The sequence below is a fragment of the Dromaius novaehollandiae genome, chromosome 2 (assembly GCF_036370855.1).
Source record: "Dromaius novaehollandiae isolate bDroNov1 chromosome 2, bDroNov1.hap1, whole genome shotgun sequence".
Taxonomy (NCBI): Eukaryota; Metazoa; Chordata; class Aves; order Casuariiformes; family Dromaiidae; genus Dromaius; species Dromaius novaehollandiae.
In genome coordinates this window covers 62988490-63011199 of record NC_088099.1, presented here as the reverse complement: position 1 = coordinate 63011199, position 22710 = coordinate 62988490, and the positions used below count along the sequence as shown (strand labels likewise).

At 37.6% G+C, this 22710-nt stretch overlaps 1 protein-coding gene across 20 annotated transcripts in view; it reads left to right on the top strand.

Moving 5' to 3' along the window:
* The window catches only part of TNS3 (tensin 3), a 319894-nt gene that overhangs the window by 205942 nt on the left and 91242 nt on the right, over positions 1–22710 (top strand). For 18 of the 20 annotated variants that reach the window (XM_064506663.1, XM_064506662.1, XM_064506659.1 and 15 more), the window contains 8 exons: positions 2553–2617; positions 5951–6034; positions 9351–9463; positions 10591–10651; positions 10786–10861; positions 11845–11974; positions 12950–13015; positions 15821–15940. In XM_064506663.1, the coding sequence (XP_064362733.1) occupies positions 2553–2617; positions 5951–6034; positions 9351–9463; positions 10591–10651; positions 10786–10861; positions 11845–11974; positions 12950–13015; positions 15821–15940 (715 nt within the window). The remainder of the gene's footprint in view (positions 1–2552; positions 2618–5950; positions 6035–9350; positions 9464–10590; positions 10652–10785; positions 10862–11844; positions 11975–12949; positions 13016–15820; positions 15941–22710) is intronic. The other 2 variants (XM_064506656.1, XM_026123583.2) reach the window with 2 other exon arrangements.

The window sequence follows — 22710 nt, the reverse complement described above, 5'->3', positions numbered from 1 at the left end:
AAGTGAGCTTTGTATATACTCATTGCCTATCCGTTTGAATTCATATTCAAAAAGTTTGCCCTTTATTCTTACTCATATTAAAAAATAAAAAAGTCTGTGTTTTTGATGTTGGAAACTGTGTGGCAAATCCTCAGTATTTATAGCAGTAGCTTTACAGGGACATAAGATCCCTGAGGAAAATATTAATAATACAATTAACATTGACCCATAGGCTATTTTCTTGAATGTTTTATTGATCACAAGAGAGTTGAATCATTCATTATTACTGTTTTTGGTAGTGTTAAATATTGTTACTGTTAAGTAGGCATAGAATAACAACAGGTTGAACAAACAGTGTTATAAAGGCTTAAATCCACTGACCTTGCATGCTTATGTTATCTATACCTCTTTACGAAAACTAAGTTCTCACATGTACTCTGGACATAGCATGCAGTGATGTTAATTCACTTTCTTCAAAGGTCAGTGCTACATCTGTGAGCATATTTAGAGGCTTGAGATTTTCCAGCTCAATAGCAAACTCCTTAGAAGCCTTTCATGTTCTGTGACATTTACTGATTTTGTTGCTGCATAAGGGAGCAACATGTCACAGGTTTTGCTTCAGTCAATTGAGTCCTGCTCACAGATAAAGGTAAGTGTCTAGGCTGCTTTCAGTATGCGAAAGTGGGTGTTCGGGCAACTCCTGGCGCAACTGAATATCTTTTCCTGGACCTTGTTTTAGTGTCCATATTGGAAAATGTGGCCCAGAGTGTTGAGTATACAGCACAGTGACTGCACTGGCTCATAAGTAATTCCTTTAGACTCAAGTATGGTTGTAATCAATAGGAAATGAGGGCATCAGATACCTCCTGGGCTCAGACAGGTTCTGACTGCCAGTGTAATTGCCGTGCCCTACAGTAGCACCATTATTGTTGTGCAAGGTGTTGCCTTCTCCACGCTTAATCACAGTGAAGAGAAATAAAAAGAAATGTTAATAAAAATAAATAATACGAATTCAGAACTGAGTTGGCAGCTGTGCTGGGGTGAAACTTGAGGCAAATCTGTTTTCGTATCACTGGCAGATTTTATTTTAAACTGAATGAGGCTGATGTGAGACCCAGTCTTCTCTTAAATTCAAGTTGAATAGTCTCCTGTAATTCATAGCTTGCAGGCAGAATGCCACGATTGTATGAAACACCATTGATTTCTTATTAGCTGCAGCACAGCAGCCAGGAGAATGGCCCATACATGGTGACACAATAGCAGGAGAATCCATGAAAGAAATGGCAAAGGGCAGAGAGCATAATGCTTTTTTGGTCATAACTGTGTTTTTAGTTTAAAAAAAAAAAAAAAGTTATTTGGCATTTTGCATACAAATTGGTGTTGATTAATTCCTTTCGGTAATGACTTAAAAATTTCCAACCAGGAGGACTGATGTAGCTATCCTGTGTCAGCTGAGAGTCTGAAGGCATCTTGAAACCAGTGAGAATTACCACTCAATAATTTTTACTGAATTTATGTCATGTAAACTATTTAGTAAGATTTTGAAACATTTTTGAAATACTCCATAGAAAAATAAGCAATAGTTGTTTTAAATCTCAGGTGCTGGGGAAAGGGAGGTTTAAAAAAAAAAAAACTGTCAGAAATCATATGCTTTCCAAAATCCATATTTTGTAGCACATCATGCCAGAAATTGCAACATTGTCTAGACTTGTCTTGAACGATCTCTGGAAAGAGTAGTACTAAATTAAAATAGCTGATAGAATGGTCCTGCTACTGTTCAAGATTTTTTTCTTTTAATTTATAGCTTTGTTTTCAAATGAAAAGATACCAAGTATATAAAAAGTGTTCTATTTAAGAAATAATTAAAAGGTGGAAGAAAACAAAGCTATAGATTCGTAGATTTAAATTAAATATGAAAAAGTTTAAATCAGTTAAACTTACTGAATCTTAAGTTCAAAAGACTTAATAAGAAAACATAATAATAATATGACTAGGCATATGTAAGATTTATTGCGTTTACTAGACACTTCTCTTGAATGTGAATGAAGAGTTGGGAAGTCGTGACTGGGTGACGTTTTGAAACACATGCAAGGAATTTAAGCTCTGATATTAAAGACTTTAGTATGATATAGGAAAGTTGTCTCTTCAGTCTGTCTCATAAAACATTTTTTCACTCTGTGTTTGAGACATGTCAACATAGAGGAGAAGGATTAATGCAAATTACATGATGCGAAAAGCTCATCACTGCAGAAGAGCTAGATATAGGCTTTGCTGAGTGAGTGAGTAGGGATCCATTTGTGCAAGCCTTGCTCTCGGTCAGTAGGACCTGACTGGCGTGTCTATAGAAATCCGCAATTGGCGCTTTTTGTGTCACTTGTCAGCCTGCTCGCAATGAAGAGACAAACAGCTGTCCATCATTACCACCTTTCCAACAATATAGGCGATGCTTGACGAAAAGGATTCTCTGGATCTTCCTGTCTAAGGTTTTGTTTAGAATGGGTCTTAAATAAAATAATGCCCAATAATGTGCGGTATAGCTGAAATAAGTCATCATTCCCTTTTTCCTAATACAGGGAGGAAAAGGAAGGATAGGCGTAGTCATATCATCGTACATGCACTTCACCAATGTTTCTGCAAGGTAAGGTGTGAATAATGGAAAGAAGTAAGTGTGTTGTGTTTATTTTTACAATCAGAGAGCAGAAAATCAGAAAAAGATGCCTCTTAATTGCAGTGCTGTTCAGTTGCTCACTTAAGGTTTGTCAGCTTGATTCTGAAGAGCCTTGGAGCATATATTAAAACAGCCTACTTTAATAACAGACTTTTCTCATGATCCTGCTTTGAACAGGAGGTTGGACTAACTGACATCCTAAGGTGCCTTCTAACCTGAGTTATTCTAAGATTCTGTGGGAAAATTCTCCAAAGGGTCATTCTACATGAATGAAGAAATGTGCAAGAAACTTTTTTTTATACACTGATGCCATCTTTATACCATTAAAAGTATCCATTTTAATAACTTGAATCTTATCGTATCATCCTTTAAAGGTGGTACCTTGCTGTAAACACGTTTTAGTAATGTCATAACAGAATAATGTCTGATACAGTGGTGTAGTACCCAGTGTTGAAAGATGCCATCTTTTACCCAAAATAAATTCAAGATTCCTCCAACTACGGTTGCAAGGCATGAGCGTAGAAACCTTCATTTAAATTTCTGGTTATCTGGTAACTCCGATCCAAAACTTAACTTGCCTGGGTGTTGATGGGGTCTGAGGGGAAAAACATTTCCTGAGTAGGATTTGTATATCACTAGGGTTATCAAGGCTTTTCATAGGGTTATCAAGGCTTTTCAAAATGGTACACAGCAAGAGCACAGAAGCAGGAGCTATTGCAGATGCTGCTGCTGAGGGTGCTGGCTGCCCTGCCAGAAACAGTGCTCGGAGAGAAGGATTTGAGGATCCTTCGCACTAGAGAGTTCCCACTTGCCCCATGCGTATGTCAGTGTCTGGGCTTAGAAACAAAGCCTGATGATGTAAAGGCTGCATGTGCATCAATGTTGTGTGAGGTTTCTTAAGGTTTACTTTTATGAGTATAATAAAAGCTGCTGCTACTTTTTTGCTTGAAGTTAATGCTTTTGATATTGGTGATAGTTAAGTAGTAAAACTTGTGTTTCAGGTGTTGTACTAGGTAACAGTTATGAAATGTATTCTAAATGTGGATGAAATACTGTTCCTGATTTTTTTTAAACATATTTTTATAATGAAAAAGCAGGGAAAAAAATCTTTATAGCTACAAGTAACATGTATGGTTGCCCCGCCTTTGGGTTTTACGTTATAAATATCTGATTTTCTCATTTAGGAAAGACTAATGTGCAGCCAAATTTAACTAGGGCAAACCAGGCTCTTTGTAATAGTTGTTAAACTTTGTTCTAACAAGTAAAGAACTAAAAATATTTGGCCAGTTCAGTTAAGAGTGGGATGGCTAAATTCTGGGTGATACTGTGGGTGAAGATACGTGATGCAACACATTGAAATCATATCACACCAGTTAATAAGAATTTGAAATGTTGTAGGATAATAATTTTTATCCTACAGCTTATTATTCTATAGCATCTATATAATACATAGTAAAATAGTGTGTGCATACAAGTTTACTTTGTATGTGTGCATATATACATAAAATTTTTAGGTAAAAGACGGGAAGAATGTAATTAAACATTCAGGAATCATCTGAAGAAATGATACATGAGTCACCAGTTGAGAGACCTGGAAAGGGCAGATTTCTCCAACTAGGTCATTTTGGATATTATTATGTCTGAAGTGGAACTTCAGCTATTTTAAGTAGTCTTTAAAAAGCAATGGAAAAATAGGAGTAATCTTTACTGAAGTGTAAAATGTTCTGTGTTCCTGCTCTTCTTATTTTTTTAATCTTTTAGACTTAAAATAGTGCTGGTTATGTGTGTCCTGTATGTGTGCATTTGTAGCATTTAGTGTCTTCTTTTTCCTGCAAGATTTCATGCTACATGCATAGTGCAGCAGTTACCAAATTTGTTTTGTGCTGGTACCATCATTATTGGCATTGTACTGTTGTACTGCATACAAGTACATATGTTTGTATATCCAAGAGATTCTGGCATTTTCTGGGCTATGTGTGAAGCAATATGCTCCTCTTTCAGAATGATGGCATAGGGCTGACAATACATGTGCGTGTCATTTTGAGATAAACTGTGTATCTCTTAAATATTGCAGAAATTCCTCACCAAGAGGTGAGATGAAATGATGCACTCTTTTACAGCAAATGGATTGTTACATGAACATAGAGATAGTGTAAAGTGAATTTTTGGGAGAAAGCTATTCTAATCACATACTATGGAATCTTTAACCTCCATGAAGGAAAAGCGTAACTTTACAGTCTGATCCAGCACCCAGTCAAAACAATCAGTAACTTCTGACTGATTTTTGAGATAGCCTGATATGTGTATGCTTTTTCTTTTTTTTTTTTTTTTTTTTTCCTTGGAACTCCTTTAGATTGAACCAAGCCTGGAATTTAAAAGTTGAGATTCCAGAGAGTGTAGTTATATTGGAACTTCTGCTTGTTTTATGTCCTGATGCTAATTAATATTATGAACTATGTCCATTAATAAACACTTTTTTTGTTTTTTTGTTTTTATCCAATGTAAATACAGCAGAGTGAGCATAGTGTGTTACTTGGGATGTATAATTATGAGCATTCTTACAGATTTTTGGCACTTCTATTTTTTTTTTTCTGTACCCTCTTGCCTTCCTTCACACAAATACAAAAGACCCATATCAGAGCTGTTCCCATTCTGGATAGAGAATGGAAGTATTTTGCTGAATATGTTGCTTCTGAATTGTATGTTTGAAGAGTTTGTGGTTGCCTGACACAAAGCACTTCTTTTTCAAAGACCGATATTCTTATTTAAACCATTCTCTCCCTTGGTGGCTCAGGACACAGGAAGCAAAGAGTGAATCAATTGCTTGACTCTTATATGATCCTCTCCCGTGCACCCTCTGCACCTCATATAGTGTATTGCAACCAGAGCTAGGGGATGGCTTTCATCTCCATAATGCTGCTGCTCCTTATTTAAAAAGAGAATAAATGTGCATTTCACAGAGAAAACTCCCCAAATAACACTCTAAGGAAATGATGGCAAGTAGTCGTCTTTTACAGCCTGAGCTGCTTTGGCCTTGCTAAAATTTATTACGCTGTACAATCCAAATAATTGACTAAGGGAGTAGGTGCCTTGCCTCAGGAAGGAAACTGCCGTAAGGTGTGGAATGAGAAGGTGTCAGTGGAAAAAACATTCCTGTCTGACCTGTAAGTGCTGGGGTTCCTGGTTACCTAGGTACTTTTTTTCCCTCTAGTATTTGTTGGCATATTTCAAGCTGTAACCTGCTGAATTTCCAAGATAACCCCAAGCTGGAATAACATGGTATCTGTGTCTCTGTTTTGACAGTGCTGATCAGGCTCTAGACAGATTTGCTATGAAGAAATTCTTTGATGATAAAGTTTCAGCTTTAATGCAGCCATCCCAAAAAAGGTATTCAATTTATTTCTCATTCATACCAAGAAATAAGAAATGTCAGTTATCTTCTGCCCTCATTCCTTACTTTCTCCCCTGCTGCGTGAAGTCTATTTCCTGTAGATCCTCCAGTGATTCCTGAACTCTCAGCACTTTGTCTTACATTAATCTTCGTTGATTGATGAGATCTCTGCTTCAGTTCCTGCACATAGCCCAGCATAGATAAGACCTTTTGTACCGCCCTGTTATCTGCATGCATTCTTACTGCATTGTTTGTTAGGGAAAGGAGATGTCACAATCCATTTCTTAATTGCTCCAAGATAATAATAAACTCATTTTGCTATAGCATAAATATGTATGGAATGCATGTTGATTAGTGTGCAATAAAGATCTTATTATCACTTGTTTGGAGGATCTGCAGATTATGCAGCCATCCCATGTTCATGCTAGTAAATATTTGTCAAAGCACATATTATGTATTCTGTCTATCCGGATGTCTTACCTCTTCAGTCTGTCTGCATGACTGAGGTTGAGTTATGACTTAAAGCAAGTGGTTTGAAAGTGAATAGTTCTAGGGCTGGCTATTTACCTGATTCTGAAGCGAGTTAATGAAGGATTCAGTACCAAAAGAGGGGAGCAGTTTTTGGATATCCATCAGACAACTGACTGTGATATTGCTGAACCTTGCAGAAACGTAAAATATCCATTGGGTTTGATTTAGTAATATGGATTGCTTTTGGTTTTAGTCAGCATGTATACATTTGTTTTTTAGAAGTTGTTTAAAGGATAAGGCTTTGCTAGTAATTAAACTAGAAAAACGTAGTAATAACGTGCATATAGCATTTGGTTCTGTTCATGTCTAAATAAAATCCCATTGCCTCTTGAACCCATTTAGTGACCTGCACAGCTGTTTTTCATGTAAGAAATAATAACACAGCATCCCATTAGACTGTAAATAAACTTCTCATAAATAGAAGTTCACTGACCTCATTATTCTTTCAGTTTTATGTCTGCGTATATGCACTTTGTATTTTAATAAAACAGGATTTGAGTGTGAGGCGTACCAGATACAGAGGCATGAACTGTGGGAGCAAAAGAGGTGGTCCTAATGTTCCTGTCAAGAAGCCTTGTGCATTAGTTCTGATTTGAAGTGAGCGCCTCTGCGGCAGGCATACTTCTGTGGAGCTAAGGAAGGATTCTCACCACATCCTCTGCGACTGTGCCTCGTGGCAGTTTTTACAGCCATGTTGACAGGAAGCTTCAGTAGCTACTGACTTAGGTGAACTGTGTGTGAGCCCTAAAGCTAGAGATAAAATAGGTGTAAAGGGTGCTATCTTGGTTTGGCATCCTCTTCCAGGAGACTTGCTTAGTTCCTCTAGGGCCTCCAAGAGGGACTCGGCTCATTTCCGGACGGATGAAGTTAGCATCTTTGCTCAGCAATACTGAACTTGAGCTGACTGTCTTCCAAGCATGTACACATGCACATGCTTGGGAGTCTCTCTCCCTGTGAGAACAGAGGATGGACTCCAAACCGTGCGTCAAAACTGTTTTCCAACCAAGCCTAACCTTTGCTTTAGGCCGTGGCTAGTAATTGTATTGCAGAGAAAGGTAAAACCAACTCTGTAATATTCCTGGCTAGTTCTACAATCCTTTCTGACTCCAAGTTGATCAACTAATGGCCTGAATCACCTCTTTCATGTGCTTTTCCAGTGAAGCTGTTGCTGGATAATAAAATAGTCATGTACTCGTTAAAATACAATTGATATATAAATAGGTATAGTTTAGATGAATCTCAAAGTTGATATAATGTGAAAATACACCATTATTGTATTTTGTAACTTTTTCTCCACTAAATTTTGTCCTCAAAAATTAAGTTGTGGTTATTATATACATCAGTCCTGAAAATACCACTTACGTTTTTTTCCACACTGCTAGTGAGATGCTGTAATAGTTGCAAGGAGAACAGCCATGCTATAGACTTCAGAACTTCTGCTTTGAATCCATCCTGGAAATATTTAGTCAGTATTCTCAGATATTTCAGTTGAAGGTTTCCCTGAATAAGAGCAGATATGGAGCCTTCATATATAAAACTTTTCTGTAAATCTTTCCGTTTAATTGAACACACCTCTCAAAAATAAATAAATTGCCTATAAGCATCTTAAATGCACTATCTGGAGAAATAAGATTCAAGAATTCTGATGAATTTTTGAAATAATTATAAACAGGTGAGGGTAAGGAGAGACTGTTCAGACTGAGTGATTGCTAATGCGATATTTTACCACAGTGTTTGCTGTTATGGAGGTGTAGCAATTTTTAAACTGGTGCTTTTGCTGCAACATTCTTAGAAAGATTGAAGGGGGAAAACAAAGATCAAAGCTGACTTCTAACATTTCAAAATAAAGCAACTTTGCTAGCTGTGTATTAAAAAAAAAAAAAAAGTCCCTTCAAGACCACCACAGCCTGCATTCTGGGGTAATAGAGCTGTCATGGCTAGGCAGAGTATCTTTGATTGTGATGGCACCAGGAGTGAGCAGTAAGGAATGGGTTAGTGAGATTTGTGTGTGAAGGGGGAAAGGGAGATGATTTTTTTTTTTTTGTACATTCCTGAGAGTGAAATTGAATGAAGGTTGTGTTATGGGCATGAAAGAAAAATGGACTCCAAAACAGCATAAAAATGAAAGGAGGCTGATTTCACTTGGTTGTTTAAGGATATGAGAGGAATTTTTTTTAAACACACAGCAGTGGTGTTCACTTGCATGTACTTGTTTGTGAGCTTAGGACCAAAGCAGTTTCTAAATAGCAGCAATCCAAAGATCTTCACATTGCTATGGCATTTTTCCTTTGTTCAGCACTGAAAGAGATCGCTTCACAGTATAGGGATGTTATTTGCCTACAGTGGCTTTTATGCTAAGATTTCTGACACGGGCACTTGTTGCTCTTGTTTCCATGAAGTGCGCTTCACTGTAAATGGAATGGGACCCATCTCGTGCTATTGTGAAAGCCAGTTCCGACCTTCAGTTGTAACTAGAAATGTGTATTGAACTGACTGGCTTTACTAGCTCTGTGAGTTACCTTTCTTATTTAGAATAGTGATGTCAATAAGTAAAATAAAAACCTCTGCAGTAGTAATGTAATAGCCATGGATTTTAAAACCTGGTAAATTAAAGTGTCTTTTCATGCTGTTTTATGACGATTATTCTTTTTGGAGTTACATGTAATGACAAAATGCTAGTCATGATCCATGGTCTAGAAATACTAATGTGTAAAAACTCTGTTTCCCTCATACAGTTGCATTTCTGCTTTTATTTAATTTGGACAAATTTTGTGGTTTTAGATATGTGCAATTTCTAAGTGGCCTTCTATCCGGATCTGTGAAAATGAATACAACCCCTCTTTTCCTGCACTATGTTATCCTTCATGGCATCCCGAGCTTTGATGCTGGAGGAGGTAAATAACCTAATTTTTCATATTCAAGCATAGGCTCAAAGTCTTGTTTCACTTTGGAGCTTTCCAGAAATTTTGCCTCAATCTCAAAGTCAGAGTTGATGCTCCTTGATATCAGTCCAAATATTCCCAATAAAAGAACCAGGAGAAGGGAAATATCTTACAGTAAAAATGAGTGTGTAGGCCGTGCAAGAGAAGGTGGAGCAAAATTTTCCTCCTCTGTTGAATGCAGAGACGATGCTAGAGCAGTCTGCCCTGCTTCTGAACTGTCATGCTCCCGGTTCTTGGAGGACTCGAGACCTGAGAACTTGCTCGTGTTTCCTGGGCAAGTGTCTTCCTGTTCACATCTTCTCCTTCCTTTTCTGAGATTTTTTTTTCCTGTAAAAAAGCTGTAAAAAAGCAGATATGGTGGACTTCTAAGGTGGCCTGCTGTAATAAGCGGCTTTAAAATTGAAATAAACCAAGGTGATGTACTACAGCTTGCTATACAGTGAAGTAGTACAGCGCCTTCCCTTTATCACCCAAGAGTTACCTAATACATGTCTTTTGAAATGTCCTCTCTCTGAGTCTACGATGCTCCGTTGTCATCATTGTTGTTTAGGCTGTGTTATTTTTTAAATAACTATTTCAATAAAGACAAAGCATTGTTTATTGTAGTCAGGGATTTAAGGTAGATTCTAGTTTTGAAATAAAACTGTGAAACAAGTTTTTCATTTAATTTTCAAAAATGCTTTTTATTTTGTTCTTTTTTTTTTTTGCCATTCTCTTCCTTCCCTAATTCATTTTGTTTTCCTGTAGAAAAATGGGAAGGAAAAAGGCATTTAATAAGGAGCAAAGTGTTCCCTCTTTCTTTTCTTATGGTATCCTTTAAAATCTTCCCCTTCCCCAATTCAGAACTAATCTAGAGAGTAGGGAAAACTTGACTTCATTTTACAAAATATCAAAAACTATTTTGGGGGGAAATGAATCTGCCAAAGTTCGTTTTCTTTGGAAAGATGTTTTGACAGTCAACATTGTGCCACTTGTATGCTGCTTTGCTCAATCTGGATGCCCATGAAATTTCCTAGTTGTTATAATATGAAAAAGGGAAATAATTACAAAAATAGTCTATTCTGTTAATTTCTTTTCAGTTTGTCGGCCTTTTCTGAAGTTATACCAGGCTATGCAACCAGTTTATACATCTGGAATATAGTAAGTCTTAGCCATTTTCTTTATGAGTGAATCCAATTTTTACTTCTCACAGTTGTAGAATTGCTTAATCTATTTCCTTGTTTGTTTCTTTGAACTATATATTTTATTTTTCTTTTCTCTTCTCTCCTGTTAAGTAGCGTAGGGCCAGAAAATCAAAGCCGCATCTGCATTGCTATAGAGCCAGCCCAGCTTTTGAAGGGAGACATTATGGTAAGTTAATTGTATGGAATGAAAATCTAGTACTGTGCCTTTTAGATTATAGCCTCTATTCTGTTTTGCATTCTTGTAAAAATAAATTGAGAAAATCATTGCAGACATACTAATGAATAGATTATTAAATGAATTTAATCATCCATCTGGTTTTTCTATGAACCAAAATTACCCTCAAACTAGAAGGTTTTAAGGAGCCAAAACAATTGCTATCAGCATTCCCATTTCATAGCATCACTAAATGCAGTTATGCCCGTATTGCTATTTTCTTTATAAAAATTGCCTTGGGAGGATTTATAACTCAGCGTTGAAATACCCTTGCCCTGTAACTTGGCAGATAAGATTCACAATCAGACCTATTTGTGTTATGTTCACATTTAGCCACTGAAATTCATACAAGATGTTATTTTTTGATACTTCTGTGTTGTTCTAGGCTAGGTGACAAAACTACCACCAACTTCCCTCCATAACATAAAAGATCCTATCACATTTGTATTAGTAGAGGAGGTTTAAAAAAAAAGGTCCTAAAATGGATGTAATCAGCTTGCAAGTTGTCTGAGAAGGCTGCTCTACTTATGCTTTAGTTATTTTGAAATGGATATTTTGGATGGATGAAATGTTAGATTCATATTGGTATTGGTGCCATGAAAAAGTACTGATATAAGTCTGCATTCCAACATTATAATGACACGTTATGATTCTGAATCATCATCTACTGATTGGTGACTGATGGTGATGAAAGCAGTAATTATTATTTTTACACATCCAAAACTTGATCTTGCCTTGGGCCTGTATAATTTTAAAAGGATTGAGCAACCCATGCCCTGCTTGTTACAACATCAATGGTGTCTGCAGTAAATTGCACTGTGGTTGGTTTGTTTAGACACTAATTCGGACAACATGCACACTGGTTTGTGCAGATTTTTAGAAATTGCTAACTGACATGTTTTCCTTTTCTTTATTTTTTTTTATTTTATTTTTAGCTAAAGTGTTATCACAAAAAATATCGGTCAGCTACTCGGGATGTGGTTTTTCGTCTTCAGTTTCACACTGGAGCTAATCAAGGACATGGCCTGGTGTTTGGCAAAGAGGACTTAGATAACGCCAACAAAGGTACTTGCCTTCTGTGGTTCATTGGATGTCAGTGTGAATGGGGGTGGATGCATGTGTCTGTTTAAGAGGTTGTTACATTCAACACGAGTACAAGTCTGTTTTCAAAGGGCTTTTCTATATATATTTTATTTTTCAGTTCCCATTCCTATCTTCAGGAGAAGGGAGACTACTGTATGCTAGTTATCTCATAACACTGCAGCACAGCTAAACCCCTAATGAAGGCTAAAGATCTTTGTATGAGTTAACTGCTCAAAATAGATCAGATTTTCCTACATAGCCCTTACCTCAACTTTCGATGTTTGTAAAAACAGCAAACGTTTCTTTAAAATGGTGACTCTCTCAGTCACCACTGGAGGAAATAAGATGAGCTAAGGGCATCCTTTTTTGGCTGATGAAAACAGTGACCGAGTCTGATGCTAGGTTTGTCTGAGTATGCAGCCCTTTTAATTTGCTTCAGAATGGATGCCCAAAAATGGAGGCAAAGTTTTCAGACATATTTGAAAATCTGCGTTGTGCTAGTCTGTACTTTCCAAAGGATTTCTTTAATTTTTTAGTATTTATTTTTAGGATTTTACCTTACCTACCATATGTTACTAACAAACTAAACCCAAATATATTTTCCTGCAGTGTGCTTATACGAAAGTTTTTTGGTCAAATATTGCAATTATTGAACACTTACAGTTTGCTCCCAGGTATGTTTTCCTTTAACAGCCACAGACAGCCATGTTTGTCAAGAGGGACCTATTTTTCTTCTCAGTTTTTGACTGTTCTTGGAAGTAAACAAAATTCTAGCTTACACTTATGTGGTCTATTTTAGGGAATGTGGCTGTTCTAGAAGAAAATTGCTAGATTTGAAGTGAAAAGAAGTGTGACAAAAGTACATGTATTAATAGCAATAGAACATCTTGACTTCTGAGTGCCTTGCAAGTATTTCTATGGGAAATAGCTTGCTGAAATATTATCATTTGTTTTCAGATGACCGTTTCCCTGATTATGGGAAGGTAGAACTAGTGTTTTCTGGAACCCCAGAGAAAATTCAAGGTGAGTATCCAGTATACTGTATGTATGTATGTATTTATTTATTTATTTTTGAAGTGACTGCATTGAAATATATATTTTTAAAAAATCACTTTTTCTCTCTTAGAAAATCTAAAATTGATTTTCAGTGCTAAAGTATGCAATATAGTTACTGACTTAAATGTGAAGAGTTTAATGAAGCCTCTGCATTTACATCAGCATAAGAGTGATCCAACATTTTAAAAAGTATACCAGAGCGGTGGCTGACCACCACTAGAGACCACTTCTATATCTGCAGAAAACACAGTGTATTATAGGTAGCTTGTTTAAGGGTAAGTGACAGTAGTGGTCCATCCCATAACATTTTTTTTGACTGTTGTCAAAAGTGATCAAGTTTGATTAAGTAGTGAAGTTGGGCTGTCTTCAGTTAACATAAAGAGAAATGCTTCTAGTTTTTCCTGGAGGTGCTTCTGCTCTGAATCTGGTTTGTAGAGTATATCCTGTATACCTCCAGAATATATTCTATTCTAATATATCTAAGATCATAGACAGTTAATGACTGCAACAAGAAGGACTTAAATCGTGCTTTATATTGCAGTTTGATTCTGTTAAGGGTTTTGTTTTCATTTGTTGTGTTACAAAAAGTATAGGTTCTGCCTGAGACTGAATGAAAAACAAATATTCTAAACAGTCTGTGCCTCATATGTAATCCTATTAGGTGTCCTGAGAATTTCGTATTTTCCTCTTCAGTCTTTTTCACAAGTTTGATTACCGAGAGACTTGTAGTAGCAGCCAGTAAGAAGTTGATTTCTGTCAAGATGAGCACAAAGATCTCACTTAGCTTGTTGGAAAGCCATATAAGAAAAAATAGTATTATAAATAAATTTCACCAGCTTGATCTAAATGCTTTCTGGATGGTAAATCCCATATTATGCTTGAAGAGAGGCCCGCTGACATGTCTGAAAAAGGATCAAAATTTGTTCAAGTCCACCCTCCCTAGAGGGAAGGTCAAATTTGTGTTTTTAGCAAGGTCTAAGTAGTTGGCAAGTAACATTCTCGCTGGTTGGAAATTAGTACCCAATTTCTATCTAAGCGGTTAACAGGCTGGGAAGAAGAGATTACCATGAAATATTTATGTACAATTTCTACAGAATTATATCCTAGAATAATTCAGGTTAGAGTAGCCTGCAGGAGGTCTCTAGTCCATCTTCCTAGTTAAAGCAGGGGCAGCCATGAGATCGACCAGGTTGCCCAGGGCTTTGTCCAGTCAGGTTTGGGAAACCTCAAGGAGGGAGACAGCACAACCTCACTGGGCAGCCTGTTCCGCTGTCTGACTGTCCTTGCAGTGAAAGTCATCTTCCTTGCACTGAGCCTAAAGCTCTCGTTTCACTTTATGCCTGCTCTTCCTTGTCCTCCCACCTTGCACTCCAGTGAAAACCCTGGCCCCATCTCCTCGATAACCTCCCTGTGTGCCCTGGGGGGCTGCTGTCAGGTTCCCCCGAAGCCGCCCCTTCCCCAGGCTGAACGAGCCCCGGTGCCTCAGCCTCTCTTCCCAGGGCAAGTGCTCCAGCCCTGACCATCCTGATGGCCCTCTGCTGAACTGGCTCCAGTTTATTAATGCCTTTCATATATTGCCTAGCCCAAAAATGGACATGGTATTCTAGAAAATAACCTACTGGGGTACAGTTTGTAAGAAAGGGTGCACTTGCCAGGAAGATTAAGCACCTAAATATTTAGGTAAAAAACTTCCTAAATGTGCTTTGTAATAAATATGATCATACAGACGCTGTACAGATGGCTTTTTTCTGCAGGTGCAGAAAGGTTCAGGGCCTTCTGATTTTAACTGTCTGTGTTTTGAAAGGGGCACTAATCACAGCACATGCACCACACAGCATTGCAGTAAAAAAAGAAAAGCATAGCACTGTGCTTCTTTAGACCGGTTTGCAGTAACACCTACTTCTCAAGACACAGGTGAAGAATTGGTAACTAAGTTTTTTTTGTTTCCTTTTTTTTAAAAAAAACCCTCCCTGTTCCAGATGGAGGAACAGAGGGAGAAAGTTGATTTGATCAGTACTGTGTATCTGCATCAAATCCCTATCAAAACCAAGTACAAGGTCATGAGTTCTTGATGTTCATACTTTGCTTTTGAATCACTGGACCACACCTAAATTCCTCGTGGTATACATTTAAAAGCTGAACATTATCTTCTGCCTTGTTAAGGACAGAAAAATGTGTGTTGCTGCTGTAAATTCCAGGTATGTTTGGCAGAGTGTACTTTTGTGCAGTCAAACACATAAGGCAAATGGCCTGACCTCGGGCTCTCCTGGAAGGTTAGAGAGTGGATGAAACGACGCAGTTGGCACCTTGAGGGAATTGGCAGGGAAAATGGAGTGACAGCTTAGAGCTCTTCCTGTGTGCTTTAGTGATATGGTTCTCTGGTATCAGAATGGTAGCCTGCAACAAAATCTTATTTTATCTTCCCTTTGTTACCATCTTTTTACAAACACTTGTGGTTTCATTCTGCGAAGTTGTTTATTTTATTGCACCTGGCTGCAGAGCTGAGCAAGGGGCTGGTTCAAGTTCAGAGCACAGCGTCACCAAGATGCTTACGATAAATTTTTTTGCTGGTTCCTACTATAATGAAAAGTAAATTGAGCTTTTGTAGTTGCTTTATATAATTTCCTCCCCTAGTGTTTCCTCTTATATTTCAGAACATGGTGTTACCATGGGGGTAGCAAACTTCTATCAGAGAGGGACACACGTGTGTGTGTGTGTGTGTGTGTGTATGTCGTTACAAATGTGGCTATGATACCTTTTTGTCTCTAACAGATGTAAATTTTTTAGGATGTGAACACCTTCAGAATGACCATGGAGTGATAGTTGATTACAATACCTCAGATCCACTGATACGCTGGGACTCCTATGAAAATGTGAGCCCTGATGGGGAAGGTGAGTAATTTATCACAAGTGGCCAAGGCTAAACCTTTGGCAACTGTGCCACAGTGTTTGAATGGGAGGAAGGAGAGCTCTTTTACTTGAACGTAATACAGCTTTACTAATGCGGGAGTTAAGTAGCTGTCCACTCTTGCCTGTTCGGCCACAGTGGCTCTAATGAAAAGAAAGCTGTACTAGTTATTTAAGAGAGATTCTTGTTAATGCTTTGAATTGGACTGAGAGACAGCAGATTGGTATGGGTTATTGGTACTTATAAATTTGCTGAGAGGGGTTTTTGTTCTAAAGCTTCTAGTTTGAATCCCGATATGGAACTTTAAGAGCAACAGAAAGATTAATTTTGCAATATAATGCAGTAATTGCTGTGTTAGCGGGAATGTTGCAGGAGGTAAGTCACAGATAACGGAGCAGCAAAGGGTATGCATATTTGTATATTTCTCCTCAGAAATGTATGTACTTCTGAATTGTTCTTTTACTACTTAGATTATTTTCTGTATCTAGTGGTGCATGCAGAGGGCGAAAGCCTCCAATAGCAGCTTTCAGTTCTCACTCCAGTGTACATATTTTCCTGATGATTTGCTCGAGTGAGTGGTGCAAAGAGCAGTTGTGCTCTTTGGATGGATATATTTTTCATGTGAGGACTCAGAATGTCACACTTGTGTGTGCACATGGGCACACAGACAAGCCTGACATTGTTAGAAGTAAAAACATGAGAGAAGGTACTGCATGGATGCCAAAGTCCTTGTTTTTACAACTCTCCTGTTAGGAAACGAGAGAGACATACAGCTAAGATACTCAATTAGCCTCTCTCTGGGGTCAGTTTCCATCTATTTTTATAATCTTCTAGGATCAGTGTTGACCATCTAATGACTACAGCAGTGAGGGCTTTGCGGGCAGAGACATACTGGGAACTTGTGTTTTCTTTTTGTTTGTTTTTTTTTCCCCCTCCATTGAGTCACTCATGTGCAGGAGTGTTTCCTAATAGTGATTATTCACTGTAGACTCCAATCGGTAGCAAACTAGGAGAAAATAGGGAGTGGGAGGAGAACAGTAGTTTGATGCTGGTACAGAGCGCTCCACAGAGAGCCAACAGGGGCTTTATAGCTGATTGAGACTGTGCAGGGTCTTCACAGGATGTGGTATCAGAGAGACTGAATCTTGGCTGAAACAGATGTCTCAGTTTCTGTCTAGGATGTTTCCAGACCATGTGTGGGTTTTTCATTGTTGTTGTGTGGTGTGGGTAAGGGTTTTTTTTGTTTGTTTTTTAGAGCTATAGCATGTGTAAACATAGCCCTCAACAAGCAATGCATTGATGTCATGAATATTTTTAACTGCTAAGTTTGATTGGATAGATAAGGGTGACCTTCCCACCCTCATACATTATATTTTAGGTAGCTATATCAGTGCAGGAAATTAAAAGCAGAGCTAAATGTGTAGGCAGCACACTGTGGGAAGTTACATAATTGTATGTTGCTCATATCTTGAAGGCTTGATCACAGACCAATCACAAGTGCAATTAACTTGGCTTCCTGATGTTCAGAAGTCACATGTGCTACAAAATAGCCTTTTTTGGATGTAATTTGTGTGTACAATAGGCTTTTAATTACCTGAGATACATTATAAAGATAATGTGTTTGTGTGGGTATTGAAATGTTTATTACGTGTCTCTAGAGAAATCACTGCAGCAGAAGCACTGCTAGAGAATACACCAGAAGCACATGAGGTGTATCCAGATGTTCTCTTCTCAAGCAAACATTTAAGAGGCAACATAAGTATGATCCCAGGGAGCATGATGAGCACATTTCAGGCAGAGGATTTGTCTCTACAGAGCTTAGGCAAACAATCAGGAGAGGCTAAAGCACATGCGTGGGGGTCAGTTAGTTTTTTTTCTTAAGGTCGAGACCTGTACCCAAGAGAAAGCTAAGCTTAGTCTGCTCTTTGAGGTAAGTATAATCTGCTTAGGTCTTTCTTTACCTTGGATTTATAAGTACTAGAACAGACTTCTCGTATGTTTTGTTTAGTGGTTCAATAACTAATGCTTTTGCATTAGAAAGACAGGTTGAATTCTAGTTTTCACCGCAGGTGGGAGACCACTAAGAGGAGATGCCAGTTTCAAAAAGCTTTGAACCTGAAGCCTCTGGCTACAACCTTGAAGTTGCAATCTTTTCTATACCCCAGACAAGATTCAGGTACAAGATTTGGTGCAATTGGAAGGCTGTGTAACAGTAGTGGTATGCTTAAGATGTGGAAGTGATTTGTACAGAGTGCCTGTTTCAGGTCTGTTCCATACAAGCTGCAGTCCTAGCCTTGTGTAGGGACTGGTCTTCACAGTTGTGCTCGTTTTCAACAGGGATTTCAATAGGAATAATAGGAGAATTGAGTGCGATAGGTGATTTCTGTATTAGTTATACACCGTTCATTTCAAAAATGTGTGCCTGTGAAATTCCAGATCAAGGTGGGCAGGAAGGCTACAGCAGAGCTTTGTGAAATGGCCAGGATTTCCTTTGTAGGTATGTGTGTGTGGAATGGCTGTTTCCAAACTGATGGGTTAAAATGGAAAAATAGAGATGAAGAAGAAAGCAGTATCTCTCTTTTGAAATCCTACACCTATTTGGCCTCATTACCAAAAGAACAAAAGATGAAAGGACTTGATAAAAGAAAAATGTACCCAGAGTATCTTGATTTGTTGGTAGGATGCAGTGTTGCAGAAAGAAACCATTGCCTTTTAAATGATCTTGGACTGTTTGGTGGTAGTGGTAGAGTTGTTTATGTCTGTATTGAGTAAGGACAGACTGTGGACAGTTTGCTCCCTGGATTTAGTTCCTTGTCCCTTATTCGTAACAGCATAGATATTTTGACAATTGGGAAGGAAATAAGTGATTTGAATTGCTTCTTACAAATGCTGTTTCTCTTTAGATGATACCTTGGGAAATGTCTGTTGTATATTGCATTAATAGCCGTCAATAATAGATTGAAACTTTTACTAGTTTCTGAATTTGTATCAGATTTCTGTCTCCTCAAGTGGTACATTTGCACAGAGACTTCTATTATGCTGATTTAAAAGTCTGCAGTTGAATACAATATTTGGACCACAAGAATCAGAAGGTCTTCATACTGCCAGGTAAAAGTCTGTGATGGTTACCATTATTTTTCTTGTGGTTTTAAGACTCATGATACTTATCAAGTCTTGTGCATGTTGTGGGCAGGAAAGGACAGAAATGACTTTTGATATTGTTGAGCACGGTTTTATTTTTCAGCCTTAAGGCAGCACTACCATGCAATAGATGTGTGTGGATTTACAGAAGGTTGCTCATTTGCTGCAAAACAGCAGGTTGACCACAAAGACAGGTCACCTGTGGACACATACGAGTATTATCTTCTATTATTTCAAGAGATTGAAATGTGTCCTCTTTCCAGCTGATAATCATGTTTTGTCAGGACCCTATAACATGGGTTTTGCAGTTCATATACTTTTATCCACAGTTCCCTGTTATTCTTCCTTTTGATTGCTAAGGCCATGTGCATCTCCTTTATATTTAAACTGAACTTTGGGGATTTGGACTGTCTGTGATGATGTTTTGGGAGAAGTATGAAGCAAAGTGGTGAACCGGACCAATGTGGGTCTAGTATCTATTGCTATGTTAAAAAATAGTAAAAGCAATTGCTGTCCGTAATTATGGCATTTGGAGGGGAGGGGAAGTGGTGGTTCACGATAAGCTAAAAGGAAATATTTTCTATGGGAACAAAGTTGAAAGAAACTAGTAGTATTTCCTCCCCCATTTTGCAGACTTTTTTTCATGTGTTTTATCAATTGAACTTAAATATTTCTGTTTAAAACAAACAAAAACTGACACAAATCCCAAGAGCATTCCAAATAATTATTTTTGGAAAAAAGCTTTTCCCCAATTGAAGGGCATGATGGTGGGGGTACTAATGGAAAAATTTTGACTGGGGATTTTTGAGTTGGGGGGGATTACCTTTGAATGATAATTTTGAGGATTATTACTTGGCATAGCAGGCAAGAGATACTATTGCTAAAACAAATACTTCCAAACTGCTGAAAATGTAAGACTGCTTTTGGATAGGAACTGTAGGAACCATCCATTTGTATGGAATCTACAGAGGATCCTGGTACAGGCCTGGGCTCCCAGGTATTGTGAAATTGTATGTATTGAAATTGAATGTATTAAAATTAAAATTAAAAAATGTGTTTTCAAAGAGCAGAAACACCTTTTGGTAGAGAAGATTAATAACTGGAAAGAAAAGATGGCTGCTGTTCTTCCTTTTGTGTTGTGTACAGCTGCTTTATCTCAGCTTTATTCTAAGTATTTGCATAGTACATTAAGATTATTCTAAAGAGTGAATGAATTAACGATGAATAAACAAGTCTATCTTAAGGTGACACAACTGTGTCCACACAACTGTGGAGTGTTTGTGACTGTTTCTGCCATATATAGTTTGAGATTTTTTTTAATAAAGAAAACTGTTAAGCATCAAAGGTTATAATTTGCCAAAATAGTATTTGTTTTAGTTTAACTGAATTCAGTGGATTGGCTACAGGAATGTGCTTCATTCTTGTTCAGTACAGCAGTTTAAGACATTACATTTATTTTAACGACTGATAGATCCCTCTGCACTCTTTAGACTACCAGCTCTACAATCTGTGGAAAGAAGAGAACGTGGGCGTATGTTACAAATTGCTAAAAATGACAAGGGAAAGACTTTCAGCAAGCTTTTACAAGGCAGGAACTTGTATGTCTTTCTCATTTGAATCTTGCTGTTCATTTCCTAGCAGAGTGGCTTTGCTTGCTAACAGTGTTTGATAATCAGAAAAGAAACAACTTTGGAAGCAAAAGGATGTTTTTGTTCAAACTAAATGGAGTAGGACAGAATGAATCCAAGTTCTTATATCTTGGGAGTGCTGGGTAACAAATTTTCTAGCCTATCATACCTATAATCAACACCGATTAGTCATAAATTGCCAAGTGTATATAAACTGGCTTGCTCCAGCTCTTTTTTTCTTTTTATAAAGAAAAATATCTGAGAAGTGTCTCCAGGTAGGCTATAGCCAGTGTTCCGCTATGCACCCATGTCATGTGATTAGATGGGATGTTTGACTTTATTTGAAATTTTTTTCCCCTTTTCAACCCAAAGTAAATAGTTATTGAATAGGGAGGTGCCCTCTCATGTATTTAAACACTTGTTTTCCCAGAGGGCCCCTTCAGTATTGCAAAACCCAAGGGCCAAGACAAAACTCGTTGGCTTTGGTGCCTTAAAAGGAATGCAAATGCCTACCAACAAAAGCAGCAGGTTTGATGCCGTTTCTGGTGAGTGAAGCTGAAGAATAAATTAGTAGTGAATAAATGATAATTCCAGCTTTTAATCACCAGCTAGATGCAATACTCTTGGAGACAAAGAGAGATTTGTTAGGAGGTGTGTGTGTGGGGGGAAGACATCCTGCAACAATTTCTCTACTCCTGTTTGACAATGAAAATAGAAACATCAAGCTATTGGATTTACCCTATAAAATGCTCCCAGCTTGAAACAATATCTAAAATGCCATGGAGTGTCTGCTTTAATTAATTCTTTCTGAGGAAGCTTTGTGTCTTTTATTTCTTAATGCTTTGTGTGTTCTTGTTTGGATTTTTAAAAGAATTCTGGTTATTATTATTAAACCAAAGACGGAGAGTGAATTGGAGATTGGTTTACTTAGGGTTACAAGATTTCATTTCTAGGAGTGCAGTAAAATGTATCCTGTTGTCATCCCTCTTTTTTTCCTTTACTGCAGTATTGATTGTAACAGTAATGAAATATGTTGCTTAAATATCCTCTTGGCTCTGTTTGTACACCCATGCATTGGGGACTGAGCACAGGTTCAGGCAAGCGTCTATAGGACTGTTTGATTAACTAAGATAGCTCCAGTCCATAATCTCTAAATTCCACTTTTGGGAGTTTTTGTTTGTTTGTTTTTGGTAAACAAAAAAAGAAGGATATGAATATTTTGGGCATGTCATTTAGAAGATACATAAGTTCTTTTTACTTCAAACCAGGGGGCAGACTTTCAAAGCACTTATTGCATCAAAGTGACTTTCTTGGCCTGTTCTTGGTTTTTTTTGTTTTTGTTTGTTTGTTTTTTTAAAGAGCATCTCTTACGCTATATTGAACACCTTTTTCAAAGTTTAAGTATTTATTAAAGTGCTAAGCTGAACTCCTGAAATCAGCCCGTCAGGCTATATGTACATCAGAAATATATGTATTCCTTCTTCTTACCCCAATCTGCAAGCATATTGATTATGCAGTATCTGGAATAAGGAATTATGTGTCTCTTACCCAGTACACTGGGACATTTGATTATGTTAGGTACCATTTGTCAGTTCTTTTTTAGTTTGAATTTAGCCTAATTAAAAGAAAAAAACAACACACAATAGCCAGAGGATGGTAACAGTTAAAATAAATAGTTTGAAAGTCTTACATCTAGAAACAAGAGCAGCTTACAAGCAGGATTTCCCAGATTTTTACCCCAAGTCCCTGCTTTCTCCATTAGCCTTCTGCCTCTGAATACCACTGCTTTCCTTTCTCTTTTCTGGGAGCCCCTTTTGTCCTTAATTCTTTGTAGGCTGCTATTTATGCTGCAGTAGCTTCTCAGCCTTTCATTCTGGGAAGGTTATTTGAGGACTTTTTTTTTTCCCTCGAAGAACCAATATCATTAACAGTACACAGGTTTATCTGAGGCACAGATTGCATGTGTCAAAAATACTTTCAAAGCT